General features: G+C 47.8%; 1 protein-coding gene across 5 annotated transcripts in view; it reads left to right on the top strand.

Annotated features, from left to right (window-relative positions):
- KIF1B (kinesin family member 1B) overlaps positions 1–27,536 on the top strand; it is a 1,137,443-nt gene that overhangs the window by 76,252 nt on the left and 1,033,655 nt on the right. For all 5 annotated transcript variants that reach the window (XM_078642264.1, XM_078642262.1, XM_078642263.1 and 2 more), the window contains exon 2: positions 6,795–6,951. In XM_078642264.1, the coding sequence (XP_078498390.1) occupies positions 6,846–6,951 (106 nt within the window). In that variant the 5' untranslated portion in view covers positions 6,795–6,845. The remainder of the gene's footprint in view (positions 1–6,794; positions 6,952–27,536) is intronic.

The following is a 27,536-nucleotide window of genomic DNA, read 5'->3' as shown; positions in this document are numbered from 1 at the left end:
CTCTGGGTTCGAGGTGAGGAAAGCTGCTGTGTCCAGCTGTCCTGGGCGTTGGGACCTTCAGCAGTTAGCGGTAATGTCCAGGGTCTGACCGTAGGACAGTTTGGCAGTGCTAGAAGGGCTAGTCTGAGAAATTCGAGTAAGGGCCGTTGTTTAACTGTTTGTGGGCCTGTTTTATGTTCTGGTGGGCTTATTTTTTTTACTGTTGATTTCCCCCTCATATTGCGCACAGTAAGCGCAAAAGCAGGCAGTCTCTCATACTTTGTAAATAATGGTCTATTTCTATAGGCGTTTTGCAAAGTCAAAACGACCACCTTGTGCAGATATGGGCCCCTTTTTTTTTTAGGTATCTGATTTTGTAAATGTGGGCTGCGTTTTTAAAATGTATTTAAGATATCTGATTTACTAATAGCGGACATTTTTATGTTGGTGCCTGGGCCTATTGTCGTTCCCATTCCGACCCTAGCAATGTCGGTTCGAGAGTTGGTTTGGGTGTATACTTCACTCATGGTTTCCCCTCTCCATTTTGATCAAGGCTTCCGCTCGTTTATGACTACATTCAAAAGCTAAGGCTCTCGCCGGAGAGCGTGGCTTATGTGATCAAGCACGAAAGGAAGCCAATGACAAGTGAAGTCAGCCGCCATGTTTCATGACAGCCTGGTGATAGGGACATCAATCTCGCGCTCATTGCTCAGGTATTGTTGCCATGCAAATGCCCTAGTTTCCAGTATCAGGCACGTGCACAGGAGGGCGCATGTGACCTGTACCAGGGGAGGTGATGATGGAGGTCCAGTCTTTCATCTCTTGAGTCTAGACGTCTGATGCAAACATTCTATTGTGCTAATCTCTTGATTGCTAGAGCCCTCCGTCCAGTCTTTTAACCCTTTTTAGTCTGGACGTCCCGAATCCAGAGAGGAATCCTGTAGTAGAACAATGTGAAGCAGACCGATACTTCAGATACAAGCTGGTAGCTTCAGGAGGATATGCTGATATAAGTATTAAGGTACAAAGAGTACCCCCCTCGGGAAGATGGAAAGCTTCCCTGTCCTTCAGGAAGCGGGATAGATTCCCTGTCCTTGCAGTGCCGCCAATTGACTTCACTCATACAGGGCTCACACCCGCCAGTTTCCAGACTAACATGGACAACATTTGAAGCATTGACTACAGTCTGGCTGCCAGGCACACGTTTCGTTGTTTAGGGCTGCCTTAGGGCATAGCATGTAACTTGGCAAAGATGTGGGCGTGTACCTTGTCTACACATGCCCCATCCACCAAGACGCAGATCTGATGGTCTCCGCCCTGCCGACAGCTTCGTTATGAAGCCGAGTTACCATGATTTGTAGCTGCTGTCCAGTCCCCAGATTTGTCTCTCATTTTTCCTCGCTGATTCTGCACTCCAATTTTTGAATCCTTGTTTCTTGTAAGAAACGGCTAACAGTACTCCACAGCTGATGTGCCTATTCAATGGGGCGTCCTTGTTTAAATATTAGCCATTTCGTAAACTAACTATAAAGTGCTTAAGACGTCTAAGGTCAAAAAATTCGGTACCAATAAGTTGAATAATGGATTTATCTGTTTAGGGTACTACAAGAAGACCAAGCGAACGCTAAATACACATGTAATTATTTAATGGTTTCTTTTGCACCACTTATAAAGCATTATTTAAGTTTGAAAAAACAGTGAAGCAATGTACTTAGTAAAGGGATTGTATACAATGTCAGGCAAAACATAAGGTACATGAGGTATATTGAATATGGGTTCTTAGAGTAGGGGGTGCAAAATCGGGATGGGTAGACCGCATGTTTGCCAAGATTTGGGAGCCAGGGTAGGTTTGACCTCAGCGGTGTGATAGGAAAGGATGGTATTGGGTCTCCTTGCTGAAGTGTAGGATGGTTCAGCCTACCCGATGGAATGTAGAACAAGTCTTTTATCGTTTAGATTTTCATAGTTCACACTTGTAGTTGCATCCTTGCCAAGCTTTGGTCCTGGTTTTGTGAATATCACAGCAAATTGCGAGTTTCTGCCAGGTAGTGGTGCGGGAACAGTTTTTAGAATGGGGTTGCTTTCCAATAAGGACACCACAAAAAAAGCATGGGGAGTATTTGATGGTGTTTTCTGCAAAAAACCAAAAAAAGGTGCCAGAAGAAAACCAGAGGAAAACATTTAAAGGGCACCTTTATTGTTCATTCTCCATCAGACTCTTTCAAGTTTTATGGGGGTGCTGCAGTACCTACCGCACTGCTTGTTTACAGCACCGCTGCTGCCAGGAGGGCAGTTGATTTTCGTATTCAGTAGCATTGTTGGTGATGCGGCTTGATTCCACTCTAATGCAGACCTTTGAGCGAATACTGGACGTCGAATGAGGTCCCTTTGAGTTGAACTGTAGCATGTAGCGGGTAGTCTCACTCATCTTCTGAAAGCTCCAGGATAGAATGTACTTCAACCAGGATTGTGGATAGACCAGGTTTGTGTGACGTTCTGATCAAAGGAAGGACCTTTCTGGGCCGCCAGCTTTTGATAAGATGATTTCTGCTTCTTACTAATGCTGCCGTGAAAACGTATCCCAAAGCTACACCCAGGGCATATAGTGCTTAATATAGCATTAGAGGCCACTACAAAGAACTTTACTGATTGTTAAAGGCTCTAAACTCCAGTTACAACCCTGAGACGCAGGCCAGGGGGCCTCTAGCGAGGGAAAGGGCCTATAATGTCCGGTCCAGCCATAAGCAGCAGGGATTTGTTCGGAATTAAACGTGGATAAAAAGAAAGACACACTTTCGAATGTTAAATCCGGCCTACATCAGCCGCTATTGGCCCTCTGCCACTCTTGTCCCCATTATTTCAATGTTCTAATAAAACATATATAACGTATTTTTTTCGGATCCGTCTCACTGATTTTACGTCTTCTCAGTTCATTAGAAGTACAGTGTCGGATGTCTAGCACTAAAGGACTCTTTGACCCGCCCGTCCTCCTCCGTTTATCACATCTTTCAGTTACAGATTTCTTCAAACAGGAAACACCAACCACGCGCTTCCACCGTACAGATTAGTAAATAACAAGAAGATGTGAAGAGATTAGGCTGTGTGGGTCCCTAATCCATTTGCTGTGCCATAATCTGAGGTTTTCGGATTGCGCGTAGGCCGTCGTGCTGCGCGCTGAACCCTCCTGGTACTTACTGGCTCCTGGTGCAGACTGTTACCACTGTCTCTCTCTGCGGTTTGTATCCCATGGTCCATGTCGAAAACTCGAACGATGTGTGCTTTGTTACAGGGCAGCCAATCGGCAGCTGCTGTTCTTGCCTCAGTCTTTATTTAAATGTGTCAATTAATTAAAATTGGTACATAAACGAAAAAGGATGGTAAAATCACAAACGGTCTCAGTGCATGGGCCACTTAGTGCCCTGGTAAATTATGATTTAGTGGAAAATGGGCAGGCAAGGCAGAATGGGAATCCTTTTTTTAAATTTTTTAATAAATCCCTAAACGGAGCTGGAGAGTATATAATAAAGTGCTCTGGGTTTCACATAGCGCAAGCAAGAGCAATTTAAAGACGAGTAAAACCATAAAAGAAACGTGTGATACTCAAGCAGGTGCAACCATGATCAAGATGTGCCTGTGACCTGCACTCTTTGTTTGATGGAAGTGATAATGAAACTCATAAATGTGGCAAAGTTAAGCCAAGTTCATCGGGAAGTTCCAAGAGTCCTTACAAGTGGGAATCCCACATTTTAATAACATTGGCTTCAGTAAGGTTGGTCATGCATGAAGAAATTCCGGACAGCAGCAAGGTAAATGAAGCATGAACTGTCTCATAGTTACAAAATCTGCAGGTACCAGTCCTGAAATCTGCCGTTATTGGTGTTGTACATCATGTCATCTTCTCTCTTAGCACAGCTAGTGAGAGACTGCGTCAGATGCTCTTTTCTGCATTCTTAAAGAAAATGCAAATCTGGCGATGCAAAGCCTGGGCTTGGCAAGTTTTCATTTTTTAAATTTTTTTTCTAACCGGTAATATGAAAAAAAATAATTCTGCAGGACATGCTAAGATACACACATGACTTAGTACAGTCTCAAAGGGGGGTGTTGGGATTGTTCTATTAGAGTGGGGGGACGGAAAGTGAATATCATTTGTTGCTAGCTCCCAATGGGATATTGTGCACAATAAGCTTGGCTGTGAACGTAATGCATATTTTGAAAAATCCCCAATAAAATGTTTTTAAAAGAATGAAAAAACATTTTTGCAAATATGGGCACCGCAGCCCTGGCACAGAAGTTTACTCCTTTTCAGACTGCTGTGCACAAGTGATAGGCAACATACAGTTACAATCTAACACCACAGTAAGGGGGAGAGGGTAATCTACTCCACTACCCCAAATACTCCAATAATAACCTGCACACACTCAGAGGGGTAGAGAGGGACAAGTATACACAAAAGGTGAGTCCGTGGGACTCCGGAATAAATAATGCTTAGAGTACCCACGAGGCAGTTTTAACATCACTCTCACTGCACTTGTCCTTATCACGTTTTCCCAGTCAGGGCGGTAACACTTTGTATTCACCTTTTGTGTATACTTGTACCTGTTTGTCTGTATTGTTTTATGTTATCCCCTTCCCTATGCTCCACCCTGTGTGTGGCTTCGCCAGGGTGTATTGTAAGCAGACCCGATGATGAAGCATGTCACACAAAAAATTTGTGTGTGAGTGAGGGCACTTTTTACTAAAACTGTTTGTCCCTGCATGCTTTATCTGTGTCTTTGTCCCTCTCTACCCCTCTTAGTGTGTGCAACATACAATTACTCACAGTGCAAGAGACAATATATGAGGTGGACTGACACATAGCTCCATGCTGTAGGCACAGAGCACAATGTGAATGACCCTACTACAGGCCAACGAAGGAAGAAGGCTGACCGAAAAGAAAACCTCTGTATGTATATATATATATATATTTTTGCTATGTTTTCTTTGGAAAACCAGAGGCTGGCTTCAAACTAAACTTTCTTCTAAGCCAAACCTGAAATCGCATAATGCAGTATAACATAACAAGCATTTGAATGCAATAGGCCTAGCATTTATGAGAGTTTGAGCTATTGGCATTCTAAAGGATAATGCCGTTTATTTATATGTTGTTTTTAAAACGGATAAATAAAAGGCTTTGTCATTTACAATGCCAATTGCTTAAACTTTTGCAAATGCGAAACCTATTGGATTGCAAATGCGTACTATAACATTTTTACAAAAGCGTTAGAGAGCGTGTAACGCCTGCAACAGCTGGCAGGACAAAGCTATTTGAGAAAATAGTGCTCGGAGGCTTTAATTAAAACCTGCGATCAACAACACACGTAACTGGGTGTCGCCATAGGAGGTTACAAAATGAGACTAGGTGGTAGTAGGGAGGGACCCTTTTGACAAATGATCAGCCACAGTTTACAGTGGAGAATGACGCAAGCCAATAAACTGTGGGCGGAGAGTGGGTGGAGCTACAAGTCCCTACCTCAATCCAGCAGTCCTCGCAGAGCAGCGCATGCGCTGCCCAGGCTCTACAGTAAAAAACAAGAGGCAATCCATTTATCCAGACCATCCATTTACAGTGGTACAAAATTAAACCAATCCATAGGTGCAGATTACTAGAAATCTCTTGTACATTCAGCCATTTTGGGACTGAAGGAGCCAGTGACTCCCAAGGAGAAGAGGTAGTGGGCATGGGTTCGTGATTATTTTTTCCAACGTTTCTGAGCAGAGGACAAAAAGCAAAATGTTCCTTCGCCTTCTGTCGATTACCATTCCCCAGTTTGCTGCGGAGACCAAAGGTCAGGAGACTCGCAGGGCAATCACATAGAGACGTTGGGGAAACAGCACACAGAAAATTAAATGAAATGGAGCGCGAGAGCTTGTTCAGACATGCGAGAGTAGAGAAGAACTGCCAGAGAAATGACGGACAATGCACCAAAGCACTGATGCGTACTAAGGAAAACCTTACCACCAACAACTGTTAATGTCTAGTGGACAATGAACTCCGCAGACATAACTAACTAGAAAGAACACTGAAAGAAGAGCAGTAGTTAAGATGAAATCGAATTAATATGTGTATGAAGAATTTAGTGTCTGTACACGGAAAGGGGGATTTTTCCCCCCCAGTGTTTTGCAGATCACATTAGTGTTTCAGATTGCATTATTGAAGGGAAATTAAATGACTGTAAGGACAGGCTACCGGCACAGATGTGGAAGGCAAAGTAGTGTTTTGGAAGAATAAGTAGAAGGAGAGAAGGGGGAGACGAACATAGGTTAGAAGACGATACCATTTCTGGACTTGGGAAGGGGATTGCATTTTTACTTTGACTTACCATATAGAACGGCGGTAGTGGAGGCTGCCATAGGGAATATGGGAGGGAGAAAATCTGATTTTAACTTTTTTATTTAGCCATTTTCAAAAACCTTGACCGTAGCCCCAGACGCTGTAAGGACTGTACATTGGATACAAAATTGATAATGATTTTTGGGGGGAAAGCAGAGTACAGTTGAAAATATTTTACAATAATTTGTACTATGCAGTATTCTTTTGTCAGTGTGTGATTGTTTACCTAAAGAATACAAAGCACTAAGGATGCACATGAAGAAAAGAAACCCTACCAGGTGGGTGTAATTGACGATGCTAAGGTGGGATACAGATCAAACTGAAATTGTAGGAACAGGGATGTTTTCACTTGTTTTCAGCATTGTAAATGTGATGAGGACTGCCTTCAGTGAAATGGTCCTTCATTTCTGTTCTACATAACTTATCAAGTTTTCTTCTATTCTAGTATAACCGGCACCAAAGAAACATCCGGACTTTACCCTAAAGGCACGTCAGGATGTCGGGGGCTTCTGTAAAGGTGGCCGTGAGGGTACGGCCCTTCAACAGTCGAGAGACCGGTAAAGATTCCAAATGCATCATCCAGATGCAAGGCAACTCTACCAGTAAGTGCCATCTTTAAAAAAATCTTATTTCCTACTGTGAACCTTGTTAATTCTCCCAAAACTTCCATACCAGCACTTCTTTGATGCCTCCCTCCATATCTTGTTCCAGCTCGACAGTAACAGGTTGGCCATTATTTCCCTTACCTAGCGTGGTGATTAATGCCTATTAGTTATACTTTCTCTCTAACACTTATGGCAAGTACTTTCGCATTTCAGTTGGTCAACTTGGATCACTCTTAGAAGGGGAACTTATTTATAGACCCCCTCACACTTCTAGGCCAACTTGTATTGCCCTCTTCTGTGGAGCTTTTCATAGTACTTCTCCTCAGTTCTTAGGAGTACCAGCTCACTTTGTATCACTTTCTGTTGTGCGACTTTCAGTAGAACCCACTCCTCCCTCAATTTCCAGCCAACTTTGTCACACCTTTTGCAGAGGAAATTTCAACAATCCTCCCAGCTTTTCACCCCTGCGATGACCTGTCTCTCATTCTTTGCAGGAAAACCTTCCATAGTTTCCTCTCCATGAGCCACGTTAAGTGCCTGTTCTCCTGCTCTCTCCCATCCCAGGGGTGAATTAGTAATTGGATCCCCTCCTGATTTACATCCTCTTACTTCCTTGCTACCAGCTGAGCCTCAATGGCCACTTGAGATTGGAAGCTGCCATGGCCGACAGTAAGGCGTAACCTAACTGTACTAAGGTGGCAGAAACCTCACCCAGTGATGTCCTCCGTTCGTGGTGGCGTGTGAATATGTTTGTGATTTGAAATTTAACAATTGTAGAGCATGATTTTCAGTCACACTTTTCAAGCGATTTGCAGAGGCATACATTTACTAATTCCAATGTTTTACTTTAAACATTTAAGGCAAAAGGCTTGATTAATTTTTTCCTGTAGGCTTGTAATGTCTGCAATATTATTCAATCCCAGTACTGCTCCAAGCTCAATGCGTGCCACTCTGGTCACTGATCTTAGTCTTGGCGTGCTCTTTTTCCACCCTACCATTGGAAAAATGTGAGGGCGGCTTTGAAGCACTATATTATGGAAGATTTTTCATTGTAATAACCGACTCACGTGAATTGCTAACATGTTTTAGAACTCATTGATCAAAGATTCTGAGCTACATTGAGAAGACAATTGCTCAGTAGACAAACTGGGAAGAGAAAATAATGCATTTTGTTGGACTATATGCCACAAAAAATACTAAGGTAAAAAATGATGGTACTTAAATGTGTGTAGTCCCTGCTTTGGCTGAGCTTGTGGAAGCCGTCCAACACTGGATGAGCTTTTGTTAAAATCTGAGTGTGTCGATCTATTCCCATATGCATGTTCAGGCAGCTCTGAACTTGATGACATCTGTAGCTAGATCCAGAATTTGTCGCTCTCTTTAATCTGGCCCAATGCCGAAAGAAAAGGTGACACTCTAGTCTCAATTAATTACAATGTCTTTGATGCTGAATTGAGCTCTGAAGTCGTGGTCTCTGGAGAGAACTTATGTTTTACCAGTCTCTCACCTGACCCAGAGGCCATTATCTCCCACTTCTCGCGAGTGTGGCTGGGAAACCACCTTTGTCTTATTGAGAGTGAACAGCTCTGGTCTTCAAAGGATGGTACTCCATAAATTATCAAACGGAAAAAGATGGTACAAAACCACGATGTAAAGGGAAACCTGTACTTGTGACTGATACACAATTATATTCTTTCATAACACATATTACGCATATATTACACAGTTACAACTAGAGAATTATACCATAATTTAGCCGAAGCCACTGCTTTGGCAGGCAATTTGTAATGAAAACGCTCCTGTTGATAGAGCAGGAGAACTTTTGTCAAAATGCAGTGCGGGGCAGACTACTCTGTCATGGTGGATCACTCTGCATAAGTGTATAACTTTGGTTTCTTAAAACCCCACTCTCCTTTCAAAGCGGGGGATTCTTTTTGTCAAACAGATAATTCATGGTAGCTAAACACTGGGAGTACACACTCCAGTGGCTTTCTGGAGCCAGCTGAAGTTCTGGTGTGCGGTCTGAAACTTGGTGGTCCTCCGCCTTTTAATTACATGGGGGAACCTTGAGTGCGGTTAGGGGACTGCTCCAGCAAACTTTGAATGACCCCTAGGGTTTTTTTCTACCAAGGGTTCTTGATTAAGTGACCTAGTGATGATTAAGTTTGTGTTTCTCGAGTTTAGGTGACTGATTTAAAGATTTTGGTTCTCCAGACATTTGAAGTCCTCAACCACCAGTGAGCTGAAATGATGACCGTGAAGCTAACATCCCTATTCTGATAGAGACTTCTAACTTCAGATTCAAATCCATGTGAATTTCCCGAGGCGCCAGACTGGATCCTGAAATTTTAATAGTAATTACCTTGCGTGTTGAGAGGTGGCATCATTCAGCTCTGCGTCTGGTCCATTGGTTCAGAATGTAATGTTGGTGCCACGAGAAGTCCAATACCTCAGAGCGCTGACGTCTGTTCCTTTATTTTCCCCGCCCCTTCAGAGGCAAATTCGAAGCTAGCAGTGCTGATTTTTTGACAGAACTTTTCCTCAGGAAAATCATTTTTTCCACTGTACATTGTCTTTAATGAACAGATATAGGCCTTAGAAATTACTAGTTTCAAGCAGTGGCATTACTGTCACTGACAATTGTCAGTGACAGACACCTGTAACCCCTGCCTATGGTGTCTGAGCCTCGATCACAACACAGTCGTGTTTGTGCTGTTTCAAGATGAATCGAAAGCGATTTGATACCGTAAGGCCAGGCTCACCACCATCTAGTTCAAAAAGATAGTCTTGGTCCAAGGTGCGGACACTCTCTCACTCTGTGACCGATCTTGAGGCCACTCGACCTCGAGATCCAGGAGTTCAGGTAAGTCTAAATGTTCCCACAAAAAATCCAAGCACAGTTCACTGATGTCCCACCACTCGCACCACTGGAAGTCTTGTGGTGCCCAGGATACCTGTATGCCTCCGAGCCGCACCGTATAGCACACTCCAGAACTGCTACTCCCAAACTCCTTCCCTCTCTGCAAACAGCCACGGCAGAAGAAATTCGATGCCTGAAAGTGGCCACTGCCTCCATTTTTAGTACCCCTACATGTCCAGCTTTAGCCCAATAGGTTCTACGAATGCGAGGTGGCAGCCTGTGGGAATCTTGTTGGTGGATCTGTCCTAGACCCTGACTATGCCACTTGACCGCCACCAGAGGTTGACCCTGTCTTTGAGCACAGTGCTGCCGGCTCCCACCTTGGTGCAGTGTCGACACTGCTTACGGCACGAAGACTGACACCGCAGGTGTGTACCTTGATGGTGTAGTTGGACCCAATACTTTTATCAGATTATGAATCTCAATTCCTGCGTAATCTCAGCCTGAATTCCAGCATTATGATCCGGATGAAGATGAGGACAGCAAAGCTTTTTATGAAGGGGTGACTTTTTTGATGGTCTACAAGATGCCAGTGGTCTTGACACCTCCTCTGACACTGGACTTTAATCCCCTAACCCTAATGCCACAGTAGAATCTGTCTCCTTTACTATTGTCATCAAGAGGGCAGCGCTGGTGCTTTATTTAACTTTACCTATACAGGAGATAAGGACCAACATTTTGACGGTGGTTCTTAATCCTGGAGTCGCCACCCAAGAACCTTTATTACCCTTTAACTTATTAAGCCCTAACAGATATTCTAGTGGGCCCCTGGGTTAAACCAGGATCTTGCCCACCACTCAACAGGCAGGTGGCAAAATGGACCAGGCCTGCTCCTGGGGACCCCTGATTTCTTGCACCAGTATCCTACCCTGAAGAGCTTGGCTGTACAAGAATCATCTAGCTGCCTGAATCCCATCTCTTTTCCCACTACTTTACCCTACAGGAAATCCAAACGATTGGAAAAATTTGCAAAACAGTTTTTTTCCGAGTATTTGTCTTTATTGTCATCATCTCATCCCTACTGGGATGGTATTCGCACACCTTGTGGGTTAGAGTGGCAGATGTCTTGCCAACAGTGTCCAAGGATATTAGGCATACTCTACAATGTCTGATCCTCGACGTCCAAGGTACTGCAAAATATATGATCTTGTCAGGCCTGGACATAACCGACTGCCTGGGTAGGGCAGTCGGAAACAGCATGGTGCTTGGGTGCCATGCCTAGATGCACTCCATGGGCTTCTCTTCAGACGTCCGGCAGTCCCTCATGGACATGCTATTCAAAGGCTCAACTTTTCAGAGCAAAGGCTGACTGTCCTCGAGAAATTTGAGGAGAGTAAAGACACTGCTCGCCCTCTTTGTTTAGCTCAGCTTGCTCGCCAGTTTTCCCAACACCAACAGCCCTTTCAGGGCTACGACAGGGGGTATCTAGTGAGGCAGAGTATGGTCCTCCGCAGCAACATGCCTCCCAGCCTTTTCAGGGCGATGTTCAGGCTCACATGATTTGGCAACATCTACTCTGCAGCCGCTATTGCAAAAATGTTTCAATTTGTCCTTGGTGACACAAGAGCACCTGTAGGAGGTCCGGTTAGCTTTCACTTCCCTGGATGGTGGAGCATCACATCCGACCAATTGGTGCTCTAGATCGTAGAGCACGGTTACTTCCTACTCTTTCTGTCCTATCCCTTAGGGATGCCACCCACACCACAGCACCTCCCAGAGGGACCACTTGTCCCTTCTAGTCGAAGAAGTTCATGCTGTTGTGGCCAAAGAAACAACAGAGACAGTACCAGCATCCGAGATCAAGACTGGCCGTTATTCCTGTTATTTCCCAGTACTGAAAAAAGGAAGGATGCTTTCCCCCCATCCCATCCTAGATCTTCACCCTCTGATTTTTTTTTTTCTCCGGAAGGACCAGTTCCATATACTCGCATTTACCCAAGTTTTGTCTGCCCTGGATGCAGGTGACTGGATGGTGGCACTCGACCGCCAGGATGCATATATTTGTAGCATGTGTTGGCTGTAGATACGTATCTGTAGCATACGCCTGCCATCCAGTGTTGGGCTCGGATGTTTGCAACTTGTTTTTCTTTGAAGAAATGTTTTGAGTAATTGTAATTGCATTTATATAACACTTACTAACCCTGATGAGGGGTTGAAGCCCTTTGTAAGGTGACTCCTCCTACAGTCTGTATTGTGCACAGCCATCAGCTTCTTTGTTGGATTGTTTTTGGCCCATTAGATGAGCTTAAGATAAGAGCAGTAGATAGATAGTAAAGATGAACATGCAGGTTCTAGTTTGATAAAGATATGTGTTTAAGTAGAGTAGTGTGTACGTCAGCCATTAGCTTCCAGGTAGGATATGAATCGACGGCACTACACACTATGAATAGATGCTTGCAGGGTAAGTGATATGTTCCATTTGTAGCACTTTTTGGCTATGGATAAATATGCTTAGCATTGAATATAAAGCAGTGCTCCCTTAATGCAGTGGCTAGCTAATGGCTGACGTAGATGTTTGAAAGAGTGTTTGGAATACAGCTTAACCCACCAGAGGCATATCCTCTCCCTACCCCACCCAGAGCTAACACTTGTGACAGAGACATCGTTACTGGGTTGGGGAGGTCATCTGGGAGAGGTGGTGATCAGAGGACTCTGGTCTCCGGTGGAAGCTCACATCCATATCTATGCTCACTGGATCATCTCTCCATTTTCAAGTCACCTGGTGTGATTCTTTTTTTTTCTTTTAAATGGCTGACCTACATGTTCCCACTGTTAAATGTTATGATTCCACAATGGGACTTTTAGTTCACTCCTATCTAGTCCATTAGAAACCATGCATAGTTGTCCTTTATGCCTGTTAACCATCAAAATGGGTTCCTTATCAGAATTATATCTTCTAGACTAGTGATTGTTCCTAGACACACAAACTTGGAGTTCAAAGTAACATATACTTCATTCTTTTTTTTTTTTTTTTTCCCGCAAACAAACTTTTATTGTTTTTCATTACATATAGGTGTCCATCATCAGATGTGACTAGTAAGTATTCGATTCAATGTCAACAAATAGGTATATTCTAACCTTACATAGGACCTCCAAACCTCTCGCATTCAGACACTTCGAGTGCGATTTATACAATAGTCGAACCACTGCATGTAGGTTATTGTACAACAATTTTAACATCTTCTCATGTAGTCTAGCTCTTGGACTGAAAATTTCAGTTCTCTCTGTTAGGACCAACAAAACCATATACTTCATTCTTTCCAGACAAACTAGTCTTTCAGACAAAGGTGGCTTTTCTGCTGAAGGTGGTTACACCTTTCCACTTAGGGCAAACCATTACTTTAGGAGGAGAAATAGCTTCACCGACTTGACACGAAGAGGGCTATTAGTTTTTACGTCGAATGATCACGAAAATATCAGCAAGAAGACCAGCTTTCTGTTGGCTTCTCTGGAGCAAAAAATGGGAAAAAGCTGTGCAGATGAGGACCATCTCTCTATGGGGTTTCCTATGCGCAAAAATCGGATATAGACTAGCTAAGGAGACACTCGCAGAGGGGTTACATACTCATGCCACTAGAGCAAAGGCTGTGATCACTGGGTGGTTTGCCAGTCCTTGACATTTGCCAAGCTGCTACGTGGACGTCCATCCACACGTTCACAAAGCACTACTGCCTAGACAACCAGGTCCAGCAAGAAGGGTATTTTGCCTGATCTGTCTTGCAGGATTTCCTGGTCTAAGCCAGTCTACAGACTCGCCACCCGTAGAGGTACCGCTTTGGTATCTATTCAGAAGGTGAAGAGTCTGCGGTTAGAAGTCTTTGTCAGAAGAATAAGTTACTTACCTTTTGTTAACACCTTTTCTGGTAGAGCCTCACCCTCCTTCCTGTTCTGTGAAATGGACTAAAACAGTCCAATAATAAGATCCAAGATCTCAAACACCTCCCCTTTGGATTTCAATGACTCTGCGTCCGACGGCTTGGATAGAGATCAAAACTAAACTGATGTCAGGGCGCAGAGGTGCTGGTATTATAATGGCCCGATGTCATATTTGGAACCGATGGACCCAACGCCAAGCCACACAATTCTACCGGTCAACATACGAGGAGTTGCTATTAAAGTTTCCAGGTTCAGTCTGGAACCTGGGGAAATTCACAAGATGAGGAATCTGGTGTTAGTCTCCACCAGAAAATTTGGTACTAAATGTAAGTAACTTGTTCGTGTGGGGTTGCTTCAGTCCGCCTGAAGTTAACTGTACGTTTTTAATGTGCTTTTTTGGAGAAAGGTTCCAACAAATTGTAAATGTAGCGGCCAATTTCTTTTCATATTTTGTTCCCGAATCCCTGTTATGGACGCCATAAGGATCATTTGCAACTTGAACGTCAGTGGAAGGTGGGACTCTTGAATTGTGTCTGGGCCACAGGCTAGGCTACTGATCTGCAAATATTTTATTGATTACTTCAAGGGGTCTTAATGTGAACAAATCAGTATTAAAGGTCTCCACTGTGAGCGGGTCATCATTTGTACCTTAAGACGTCATGGTATCCAAGTAATGCTTATAGGTGTAGTCATACACAAGCCATCCTAGCCAAGGCAAATATTTGCATACCAATGCTAATTTAATCTCTTTGCGATCTACAATGTAGCCACTTGAGCAATAATGCACAGGGTTTATAAGCACTACTCTTGGAAGTTACTTCCAGAACGGATATTCTGTTCAGTTAAGACATATTCTCGAATATTTGTGGCTAACTAGATGTTAGAGGCCGCTGTTTGGACAATACACTGTTGGAGGCCAAATATGCAGTTCTCTTTGAAGTCTGAATTTTATTATTCAGGTTCAATCAATATACAACGTACATAGTTCACTGGTATATAGGTAGTTGTACAGCCATACAAATTGTTAAACCATAGCACAGTTTTTGAAGTTAATATAACAATATATTTTACAGTCATTTATGTTCAGGACATGGTACAGCTGAAGTATTTCAAGACACTGTCACTTTTTCAAGGCAGTAAGAGTTAAATGATGTACAAGTTGATCCTTGAAGCTGTAGGAAAATGCCAATTATTAGGATGTGGAGTCATCTGATGTGGATGATGTGTGGTGGCATGAAGGAAACTATTACATGCCGTAGACTTTCTGTAGATTTTTACTTTGTAATCTATCATTTGCTCCCTCAAAAAATCAATACCTAAGAATATAATTGTTTGGGGATAATATTCTAAAGTAAGTTTAACATTTCAATTGTTATTTAACAAGCCTAAGCATGAGCTATTGGCGTTGCCAATGTTTTTAGCCATGTTGTACTCCAGTGTGGCTGCTGTTCAGCATGACTAAAAGTTAGTGGCATAGAGGAGTCGCATGGAGTGTCTTAGAGTGGAATGGTGATGAGTGTTGTAGAGTGGAGTGGCAGAGAGTGTCTTGTATTGGAGTGGTATAATGTGGAGTGGCGTAGAGTGGCATACACTAGAGTGGACTGGTGTAGAGTGCATTGGCGTAGGGCAGTGGTTTCCACTCTTTTTTGACCCGTGGCTCCCTTGACCTTGCGGTTGGCTGTGGCTCCCCACCATTTTTTTGCCGGTGGGTCAAGCAGAGCACTGTGCTAGGCACGGATTTTTGGCTTGAGTTTTTTATGCCACGCCCTTTGTTGCATCGGCCACGCACTTTGAGACCCCCCCCGCCCCCGTTTTTTTTCATCCCACTTGGGGCCCTGCATTTGCATGGTTGTAGGAGTGATTCTCCAAACACATTTTACCTAGAATTCCTGACTAGTTTTGCAGTAGAAAGTGTGGGAAACGTGCAGTATTACCTTGTTAACTCTTTGTTCTTACTATGAAACTCATAAAGGGGAGAGAATGCCACACCCTGGTGCCTCAGTTTACCAGGTGGGAAACACTGGGTGGGGGGGGGGAGATAATTGAGGCTCGGAGTGTCCTGCCACTGTGATCTCTTATCAAAGGTGCTCAGGTGCGCATTGTTTCCTTGAACCATAAATTCTGTAATCTTATGTAATGCCGAAAAGTACAGGAAGATCTACAGGGCACTTCACTTAAGAATGTGATGGAAGTTACATGTAAAAGGTTACAAGGGAGTGCCAAGGAATTTGAGGATTATTCCTCAGATTCTGCGCTCTTGTCTCACATTTATTGATAGATTTTAACCTTATACATCCCTATTTAACAATCATGATGTAGATAACACGGCTGATGCCATGATTTGGAGTTAGTTTGTTATTTTTACAAATGTTAACATTGTCTGGGAAAAGGGTCCACATTATTAGTACTAGTTTAACACCCAAATGCAGCAATAAACATCTGGAAAGTAACCAGTCAAAATTTGCGACTGACTTTCAGCTGTGGGGCAACACTTGTAGCTGTGTTTTTAGTAACTTTTGACCCTTTGAGCCAGAACCAATTTTTCGGGGTTAAAATGAGCTAATTATGCATCCATAATTATGTACAAAACGCTGCAGCTGCACAATTGCATATTTCAAGTGGCCCTGACTGAAGTTGAAGGAGCATTATTCAGGACTAGCAGCCCGTCCTGACGTTGTCCGGGTATGAATTGCTGCCGGCCAGTAGTATATTGTTTTTTTTTTTTCATAACCAATTTTATTATGAGTTCAAGCATAGCTCAACACAGCCCTCCACAGTCAGGAGGAGACTGTCAAAGACAGATAAAAAAGAGACATATCATTAGTACAGCATCGAACCCATCGTTATACAGTAAATGGCATTGAACTACCCCACCCACCCAATCCCAAAAACACCAACCAGCCCCGCCCACAGCTACCCACCCCTTATCCCACCCTAACCCAGTGCACGCGATCACAGTCCAGCAACTTGGGACAATCTACAAAGGTGGAGCCGGCCAGCGGCCTAGAGTGCGGGATCCACATCCAGCTGTAATGCATCATCAATGTCCACAGGGGGGTCAAGGAGCAGGCCCCGGTAATCCGCCCACCGTTTCCAGATTTTGTAATGTTTGCGGGGACATCCCCGGGCTTCAAAAACAGGCTGTTCTAGACCCATGAGGAAATCCAGTCCCGCCCTCCAAGCCCCGAGGGGGGGGGGCGCGCTCGCTCTTCCAGGCCTGCGCCAGGTCTCTCTTCGCCACCACCAGCCCCAGCAACAGCAAATGGCGCTTGTAAATATTGCCTCCAACATTCTCTAGAACATGAAGAAGGCCCAGCCTGGGGGTACGGGGCAGGTCCCAACCCAACACCTCTGATAGGCAGTCCCACACCCCAGCCCAGAATCGAGTCAGTCTCTCACAGGACCATACTGTATGAAACAGGGTGCCCTCTTCAGAACCACACCGCAGACATTCGGGTGACGCGACAAGGCCTGCCCGCCATAGACGGTGTCTAGTATAATATGCCCGGTGGAGGTATTTGAACTGGATGAAGCGAAGGCGGATGGCTATAGCAGCACCTCGGGGAGATTCCAAGGCCTCACGCCAGTCGTCATCATCCAGTGGACCTATATCAGCCTCCCAAGAGGCCCGCAGTGCTGCGAGTGAAGGGGAACAGTGAGTGACCAGAGAGCAATATATCTGCGAGACCTTCTTGTCACCCAGGTCTCCCATAAACAGTTTAGCTTCGATAGGACTAAAATCAGGGAGCTGTTCCAGGCCCACCAGACTTGGGGTAAGTGCGTGGCGGAATTGAAGGTAGCGGAAAAACTGGGTCTTGGGCATGCTAAATTCGGAGCTAAGCTCCCGAAAGGACTTCAGGGTAGTACCAGAGAGGACATGACCTAGGGACGAGATCCCAATCGCATCCCAGCCGTCAAATCCGGACAGAGACGCCAGCGCCGGTAACAGACCATTTTGCCACAACGGGGTTTCGGCTGTAAGCCGACCCCACCAGCCCACCCGATGCAAGGCCCGCCGCCAGACAGTGAAGACCACTTGGGTGACTTGCGGAAGCAGTCGCCTCCGCCTAGCCGAGTACAACAGGGTGTGAAGGGAGGCGCCACCCATCAGGGAATGCTCAAGGGCATAAGCCGGGTCACTACGGTCGCCATACCACCACTCGTTGAGTACAAGGAGATGGGAGGCCTGATAGTAAGATAAAATATCCGCGGCCGCCAAGCCGCCGCAGTAGGTAGAGAGGAAGCATGTGCGCAGCGCCACCCTGGCGGCACCGCCAGCCCACAGAAACCGGCCCAGCACCGAATCAACAGTACGGAACCACTGCGGGTCAACCTGGAAGGGATGATTCTGCAGTTGATATAGCAGACGGGGCAAAGCCACCATCTTGAAGATGGCCGACCGGCCGTAGATATTAAGTGGCATGCGCGACCATGTCTTGACGTCCAGTTGGACCCGATCCCATACAGGCAGAATGTTCCGGTCCCATGCCACTGCAGGCGAGGCAGAGAGGAAGACACCCAGGTACTTCACACCTTCAACTGCCATCTGAAGGGATGCAGCCCACGGGCAGTCCACTGCGGCACCCCCCAGCACCCACATGGTCGACTTGCGCGGGTTAAGGAAGAGCCCCGATGCCCGACCAAACTCCTGCATCAACTCCAGGACACGAGGACCCGTACGCTGCAGGTCGGTCATGAAAAATAGCACATCATCCGCATATAAGGCTATGCGGTCCGAGTGATCCGCACCCCAGACGAAGCCACGGTAGACGCACCCTGGCGGCCAGCGGCTCCATGGCCAGTGCGAAGAGGTAAGGGGAGAGCGGACACCCCTGACGCGTGCCCCTGGACACCGGAAAACGAGCAGACGTCGTTCCCGAGATACGCACCGAGGCCGTGATCTCAGTGTAGAGCAGCCTGATATAGGAGAGGAACACCGGGCCGAGATTCAGCAGTGGCAACAGGGTAAAAAGAAAGGTCCAGCTGACCGAATCGAAGGCACTATCAATATCAGCCAGCAGGAGCGCCGCCGGGTCCTCCGAAGACTCAATTGCCTGTATCGCGGCCTGCGCCCGTCGTATATTGTGTCTCGTTGCCCTGCACGGCATAAAACCCGCCTGATCTGGGTGGACAAGGGCCGAAATGTGTGGGAGTAAACGGTTCGCCAGCGCCTTTGCCAGGAGCTTGGCCTCGAAGTTGATGAGGGATATGGGGCGATAAGAGTCATGGCGATCGGGGGGCCTACCTGGCTTCAGAAACACCACGATTTCGGCATGACGCCAGTCCGGTGGGAGGCGGCCATGCTCCCGTGCCTTTTCCAGGGCCCGCAAGTAGTGCGGCCCGAGCTGCAGATGGAACTTCTTATAAAATTCGCTGGGGAAACCGCTCGGCCCCGGTGCCTTGCCTACATTTAACTGACCCAGTGCATCACCCAGCTCCTCAGCCGACAGGGGAAGGTCTAGGGCCTCGCGTACCTCATCAGATACAGCAGATGGGGGAACCGAAGCAATATAGTCTGCGATAATGGCAGGGGAGAGAGTCTCCCGAGAGGCATACTGGTGCCCATAATAGCGCGCAAAACTCGTTGCAAGAGCCGCCGGATCTGTGATTGCCACTCCTGCACCATCAACAAGGCCCGGCAGCGTAAGAGGCTGTAGGTTCTGTTGGCACAGCCTATGGAGCATGGTGCAAGACTTGTCGCCCCACTGGTAGACCCGACTACGGGTGGCTAGCCACGCCTGACGAGCCTCATCCAACAGGACCGAGGAATAAGACTGTTGCGCCTGCAGGAGTAGCCGCAGTGCCACATCATCGGGTGCCTCGCCGTGCCGAGCCTCGAGCTCCTCCACCCGCTCCGCGGCCGCAGCAATGCCTCCCAGTCGAGTCCGGCGAGCAGCTGCACACCAAGCAATATCTGTGCCCCGCAGGGTGGGTTTCATAGCCTCCCAAACTGTCACCGCATCCATCCCTTCGGTAAGGTTGTCCTGCCAATAATGGGCGATCGCGCTGCGCAAATGTTGGGAATAATCAGGGCGCTGCAGATGCCACGCGGACATTCGCCATCGGAAGGGGGAGCGTGCTTTGCACAAGTCAATTTGTACCGCCACTGGGGAATGATCAGAGAGCCCGCGGGGCCGAATTGCTGCCCCCTTCACTCTGTCAAGGAAAGCCCTCGGGACGAACACACAGTCCAACCGTGAAAGGGAGCCATGGACAGCCGAGACAAAGGTGTACTCTCGCCGTCCCGCATGCAAATGCCTCCACACATCCACCCAGCCCAGACCATCAACCATAGCCCCCAACCGTGTAGGGGAGGATACAGGTGCCACTCCTGGCCTCCTCTGCCGGTCCAAAGCCACATCCATCACATCGTTCCAGTCTCCGCCAATCACAGCCATGGAGCGGGGGAGCTCGGCCCATACAGCAAACAAACGTTCAGCTAAGGCCCACTGCAGGGGGGGGGGGGGCATACACACAGCCAAATACAACCGGCTCCACCCCGACCTTCCCCTGTACAAAGACAAAACGGCCCTGGGGGTCAAGCCACTGACGCTCATGTACATACGCCAGCCGTCTATGAATAAGAATGGCCACACCTCTGGAGCCCCTGGTAAATCCGGCATGGAACACTTGATGGAAGCCAAAGCGCTGCAAGCTCAGGGCTTTTGTACCTAGCATGTGCGTTTCTTGAAGAAGGAGCACATCTGCCAAGTCCCTCTTAGCCCATCGAAGCACCGCTCCCCGTTTAATCTTGTCCAATAATCCCCGTACATTCCAGCTAAGGACACGCATGGAAGCGCCATTGGGCGCCAAGTGAGGAACATCAACCATGATCACAATGCTCCCAGCCCCACACTCCCCGACCCCCGGCCCACCTCCCAGACCCCACAGCTGCAAAACACATAGAGACCACGTGCACCCCCAGAACCAGAACCCCAGACCCCACAAATCCCGAAGCCCCAAGCCCTACTACCCCTCCAATCCCGACCCAACCCACAAGCAACCAAACACCCAGGTTCCCCCCACCCCCACCCCCATACTTCAAAGAACAATGAAGTACCTGTCGCGGTATACGGTACATCAGGCCCAAAACACTGCACCCAAAGCCAGCCATACCAATGGATCCCAACTAGTCCCCCCTTTAACTAATCAGACACACCCAGAACCACCACCCAGTCCCAGCAGGAGGAGGCAGCCCAAAGTACGTGCCCTGAACCCCAACAAACACACATTAGAGTCATAAGCATAGCACCACCAGAAGGTTACAGCCCATGACGGCCCCGGCATTCGCCAAGAAGAAAGCAATACTGCACCAGCCAATGTACGTCCCATCGACCACAGCTCAGCCTCCACCAGGGATAGTCACATAAAGAAGGCAACCAGCAGACAGTCCCCATGACGGGCGATCAGGAGCCTCCATCAGATTGGTCCGCATCAGGCTGTGTGTCCCCCAAGAGGGGGTCCCGGGACAGGGACCTCCGCCGGGAGCGGGACTTGCGATGACGTTTTCCTTTGCCAGACGGGTTACTCCTGTCCTGAGACGAGCTACGCGATGATCCAGAGTGCAGCCCCGGTTGAACGTGAGGTCGAATCCTGACTGTTTCATCGGTCCAGTTGAAGACGGCCTCCGGTGTATCAAAGAAGATGGTCTTGGAGTTGAAAATCACCCGAAGGCGGGCCGGGTAGAGCAGCGAGTATTGAATTTTTAGGCCACGCAGCTTGGCCTTGGCAGCCAGGAAGGAGTGCCGCTGTTGGTGGACCAGTTTGGTATAGTCCGGGAAGATCATTATTTTATGATTGTCATACAGCAGGGTGTCCTTCAACCGCGCTTCCCGGAGGATGACGTCCCGGTCGTGGAAGTTGAGGAGCCTGGCGATGATCGGGCGAGGCCGCTCCCCGACTGGCGGCTTCTGTGTCAGGGCGCGGTGGGCACGCTCCACTATGAAGCATCGCGACAGGGAGTCCGGAGGTAGCCAGCTCTCCAGCCACCGGGACAGGAAGGCGTCCATAGGTCCATTCTCGCAGTCCTCCGGAAAGCCAACGAAGCGCAGGTTGTTTCGCCTCGCCCGCCCCTCGGCATCCTCCACACGAGTCGCCAGGCCCCGTTGGATCTGTTCCATGTCGGCAATCTTCTTCTGAAGGGCACCAACATCGCCCTCCACTGCTGTGACCCTGGTCTCAGTTTCAGTAATGCGGGCGACTGCATTGCGAAGATCCTGACGCAGCAGCATCACATCGGCCCCCACCGCGCCGATTTTCGCATCCAGCATGTCGCGGGACTGTGTAATGGCCGCCATCAACGCCGCGTTGTCCGGTCCAGCAGGGTGACTCCCACTAGCCGCCCCGGCTCCTCCACCATGGCCGGTGAACTTGTCAATGGGTCCTGTCTTAGTGGCAGCCGAGCCCCTCGTCATGGCGGCCGTGAGCAGTGACACGCACCGGTATCAGGGCCGCTTCTCGCAATAGTCCACCAGCTAGGCCCCGGCCGAGGCGTCTCGAACACACCAGGCCGCCCGAGAGTCCCTCACCACCGGCCCACAGATCGGGTTGCACCCCAGGCAATGCTGCCCCGCCAAGGTGTAGGATATCGTCTTCGCGCCCACCGGTACTCCTGGCACGGCGCAGATATGGGCCACCCCAGTGCGAACTACCAGCTCTCCAGCCACCGCCCCAGGTACTACAGGAGCAGGATAGGGCAATGGATCCGGGCCGGTGACTCCGGGTGGGGACCACCAAACCAGAGGTCCCGGCTGCACCAAGGCCCGGCAGGCCGCAGAGCTTCCGACACCCCCTCCAGTCGCAGCGAGGAAGGGCCGAGGATCCCACTGTAGGTCGTCAGGAGCAAGGGACCCCGGATCGTGGCCAGCCCAGGTTGCGAAAATCAAGGTCCCGACTGCGCTCGGGCCACCAGGCCACCCCTGCCGCTCCGGCCCCTTCGCCGCGTCCACACCACTTGCAGGTCCAGCCAAGCCCTGGGAGGATAATCACTGGTCAAGGGTCCAAGGTATGTCGCGACCCCCTCTGGCACAACTCTTCGCAGCAGCCCCCACTGCGCCGGTCAACAAGAGTGGAGGACACAGTTCTCACCGGTAATGGAGCCGCTGCCAGTCCCAGCGGAGGGTAATGCGTCAGCCAGTAGTGGGGGACAACAGCAGCAGAGTGTCCGGACACCAGTGCGAACGTCCTCGGGTGTCGCCAAACTTGAGGCCCCGGCTCCAGCAAGGCCAGGTAGGCCGCCGCCCCTCCAAGGGCCCCCACCGGCCCAGGCCCCCGCCACCGGCAATGTCAGGACAGGCAGGGCACTCCGCTGTGAGCCGCCGGTAGCAGACAGCCCCGGAACGCGGTCTGGGAGCGGCAGCGCCGGCTCCGGGCCAGGTCCCCCCGTCGGGAACGCCAAAATCGAGGCCCCGGCCTGTCCGGCGGGCACCAGGCCGCTCGCTGCAGTCACTCGCCCCACAGCCGTAGGTGGTCTCGGCGCGGTATCTCCCGCACCGGACGGTTCCCGGTGTCCTCCGCCAACACTACCCTGGATGTGGTGCACTTTCTGGGGTTCAGGGCCAGGATAATGCCAGGATAAACGGCGGGCCGGCGGGAGCTCTTAGGCAGCCACGTCCGCCATGCTCGCCCGCTAAGCCACGCCCCCCCAGTAGTATATTGTGTTGTAGGATTTCGTTTTGATAGCATTTCTTATCTTTGACAGGCCTGTGAAACGCTCCGATTCACAGTGCACTGCTGATGTGCGCGTTCAGTAGTGTGTGAACTCGAGTTTCCCTACTTTATTTTTCCTTGCAATATTATATAGCGCGAACTCGACAACATGGCATGAGCACAATTTACATTACAGAAGAACACATTCATTTGTGGTAGGCACGGGGAGACAAAGCGATTTGCCTGGAATCACAGAATGTTGAGCTGATGCCGAGATTCAAACGTAGCTCCCCAGCTCTAAAGTTCGCAATTCTAGAACTTGTGGCGGGAGGTGCGTCTAAAAGTGTATGTCGGTGCTGGCCATCAATGAGAGAGACCTGTGCATTTTTCAAATCGGTGGTGAAAAAATATGAGTATGTTGCTGGAGATGTGGGCCGCCGTGCCACCAATGTACTTACCGTGGGAGGGTAAACACCCATTATTCCGCAACTTTATTTCCGCATACCATCGCTCCGCATACTTTCATTACGAAAGTACCATGACTCCGCAATGCCATTATGACGCATGGCATTACATTTTATATGCTTGTACCACGCATACATTTACTACGAATTTCGTTGTAAATGCATGAATGGTAAAAACAGTTTTTTTTTTTTAATGTTTGGATAAGGTAAGTATGGGTATAGGGGTATATGTTTTGGGGTACTGAGGTATATGTTTTGGGGTGTTTGGGTATTTTAAGGGTTCAGATATTGTTTTGGGTTATGGGGTACAGGGGTAGTTTTAGGGTTTAGGGATAGGCATGGGATTTGGGGTACAGGGGTATTTTTAGGGTTTAGGGCTAGGTATGGGTTTTGGGGTACAGGGGTATTTTAGGGTTCAGGGGTAGGTTTGGGGTACAGGGGTATTTTTAGGGTTCAGGGCTAGGTTTGGGGGTACAGGGGTATTTTTAGGGTTTAGGGATAGATTTGGGTTTTGGGGTACAAGGTATATTTATAGGGTTAAGATGGGTTAGTGTTTAAGGGTGTTGGGGTATTTTAAGGAGTAAGGGTGGGTTATGATTATGGGGTGCAGGGGTATTTAAAGGGAGCAGGGTGGACACCCGGAGCTGGAATGTACAGAACCTGGGAAGAAAAAACAATGAACTATTGGGCACAACGCTCACTTTTTTTTCCGTAATCCCGCGCCCTGCCCACGCCACCAGCACACGATATGAGACATGGCATGAAGGGCGGTACGTACCACACGCCCCCAGCACACGCCCACACCACAACGCAGACACGCCCACAAGTGACTACTTTGCTGGCACTGTTCTTTTACCTTTTAAATGTATATGGTGGGCGTCTGCATAGCCTATGTCCTTCTGCTGCAACTGCCCTTTCCAACGCTGTATTGGGTGTCGTGATTGGTGCTGTGGTTCCTGAGATTACCCGCCTCAAAGGTTTGGGCTCTCTCTTTATTATATTAGTATAGATAAAGGTCATCCCATCATAAACTCTACTTGAAGATGCATGAGCAAATAACTCTGTGGAAGTAGCGTCGCTGCAGCTATCACAGTCACATAAATGTAATCGAGTCGTTACCTACTGCACGTCAATAATGTGTAAAGAAATAAGTGCATAATGACAATGGTTTTTCTTAGGAGCCGGGCTTCCGGTGATGCTGAATGCCAGGGTTACCATATGCCAAGGCTGCCTAGATTTTACTCCAGTTTGTACCTCTTTCTTCCACCACCCTATACGCCCTGTCCCTTTATCTCCCTCTTAAAATTGTTTTTCCATTCCTGCCTTTTCCCCTTTGTCACTGTTTTCCTACCTTTCTCTTTCCTTTCTCCCTTTTCTGGCTTTCTCTCTTCCTGTCCCAAAGTTTGCTAACGAGAAGTAGGCTCAGCCCTAAAAATATGTGCCTGACCCACCACCCTCGTCCACATACAAATTAAGCAATTTATTTTCGGCTGCCTAGAGCCAAAAAGCTCCCTCTCTTTAATAACATAATTGCAGCCTATTTCTGTCCATCAACCAATCTCCTTTCTTGCAAGTCATAGTCCGATGTTTTTCCTAAATAGCGGGGGCTCCTAGAGAACCCTTCATACTCCACAGGACATGTTGCATGGGCTGGGAGTTGCTGGGACTGCAGCCGGTGACTGAGGGGATGTGTTTGGAGCTGGAAATGGGGGGCGGGGTACAGCTGCCCAGTCCGGTCGGGCGCTCTTGAAGAGTGTGTGTGAGTGGGGGTGAGCTTCTTGCAGCCTGTGATTGCAGGAATGGCGGCGGGAGGTGGAGAGAGGGTGCTCTGCGCCAATGTTTTGAAGCACGTGCGATGTGGCAGAAGGTGACATTTCTTTCAAGCCCCCCCCACTTCCTGCGCGGCGCCGCGGCGCCCCTGGCTTCTCATCCAGGCGCACCGGGGTGCCGCGGCGCACACTTTGGGAACCACAGGCGTAGGATGTTACAGAGGATAGTGATGTAGAGGTCAATAGCATTGAATGCAGCGGCATCCAATGCTACATAGTAGATTGCAGTGACATAGATTAAAGTGGTACATAGCAGAGTTCAGTGGCTCAGAGTGCAGTAGTGTAGAGTAGAGTGGGATAGAGTGGTGCAGATAAAAGTGGCGTAGAGTTGAGTGATGCAGAGGGCAGTGGCGCAGAGTAGAGTTGAGTGGCATAGAGTGGGGTAGAGTATAGTGCCGTAGAGTACAAGGGAGTAATGCAGAGTAGAGAGGATTAGAGTTCAGTGGCGGAGAGTGCAGTTTTGCAAGGTAGAGTGGCAGAGTGCAGAGTTGTAGAGTGGTTTAGAGAGTAGTGACGTAGAGTTAAGTGATGTAGTGCAATGGCATAGAGACCAGTGACAGTGCAGTTGTGTAGAGTACAATGGTTACGAGTAGAGTGGCTTAGAGTGCAGCGGCATAGAGTGGTGTAGAGTACAATGGCATAGAGTATATTATTTCAGAGTAGGGTGGAGTGGTGCAGGGTAGACTGCAGTTGCATAGAGTGTAATGGTGTAAAGTGGTGTAGAATGCATTGATGTAGATTAAAGTGGCGTTCAGTGGATTGGGGTAGAGTGCAGGGGCATAAGAGTTGAGTGTTATAGAATAAAGTACATTGGCTTACAGTGTACTCACATAGAGGGCAATGGTGTAGAGTGCAGTGTTGCAGAGTGGTGTAGAATACAGTAGCATAGAGTGAAGTTGTGCAGAGTAGATTGGTGTGGCCTAGACTGGACTGGTGTAGTGTGCAGTGGTGAAGAGTGCAGTGATGTAGAGTAGCAAAGTGTGCATTGGCATAGAGTAAAGTGGCACAGTAGAAAGACATACAGTGCAGTGGCATGGAGTGGTGTAAAGTGTAGTGGTGCAGAGTAGAATGCACTGGTGCCGAGTACAGTAGAGTGGTGTTAAGCGGAATATGCATTGTATGATAGCATACTGCCACTACAGACAAAACATTTTCAATTGAAATGTCTGTTACATTTGCACAGACAGACATACTGTTTTACTAATAAACCTATACAGTGCACAAATGAAAATGTGTGCAAATTGCATCACCTAGTGTAATGAGTTGTTTTGATCATGTTAAAGTATTTGTTTCCAATACACTTCAGAATTGACAAAAAGATTTGCTTCATTTGTGTTCCTAATTCTGATATATTCTGAAATACTGATACAGTTCATTTAAACGTTGTCGTGTGCTACAAAAAAACTCGTTCCTACCCCCAGTATCCAGCACGATTGTCACATAAATCCTCTTACTTTGAAGTCCGAGAAAGAAAAGTAAAGAAGTGCCATTGGAAGACTGTGCCTGATATTTAACCTCAGTCTTTGAATACATAGCATATGTGACAAGATGTTTTTTATATGATCTTTATTCAGTTTGGTAAGATACAACTTTCAGCAGTAATGACCTTCAGAACAACATTTCGACATTATGATGTAATCCTTGGCGCAATCAGTTAAACAAATCCCCAACTACCCACCCACCCTCCTCTGGCACATAACCCTTGGAAAAATGTTAAAAAATTGCAGCATAAAGGATATAAACAATCCTATATGTGACAAGATGGGAACACATTTTAAAGGCCTGTTTACAGAATGGGAGTTAGTGGAAGAATACAGTAAACACAGTTTAGGCAACAGGAGGGAT

The sequence above is a fragment of the Lissotriton helveticus genome, chromosome 5_1, assembly GCF_964261635.1.
Source record: "Lissotriton helveticus chromosome 5_1, aLisHel1.1, whole genome shotgun sequence".
Lineage (NCBI taxonomy): Eukaryota > Metazoa > Chordata > Amphibia > Caudata > Salamandridae > Lissotriton > Lissotriton helveticus.
The sequence above is the reverse complement of the archived record's forward strand: the minus strand, read 5'-3'. Positions and strand labels throughout refer to the sequence as shown.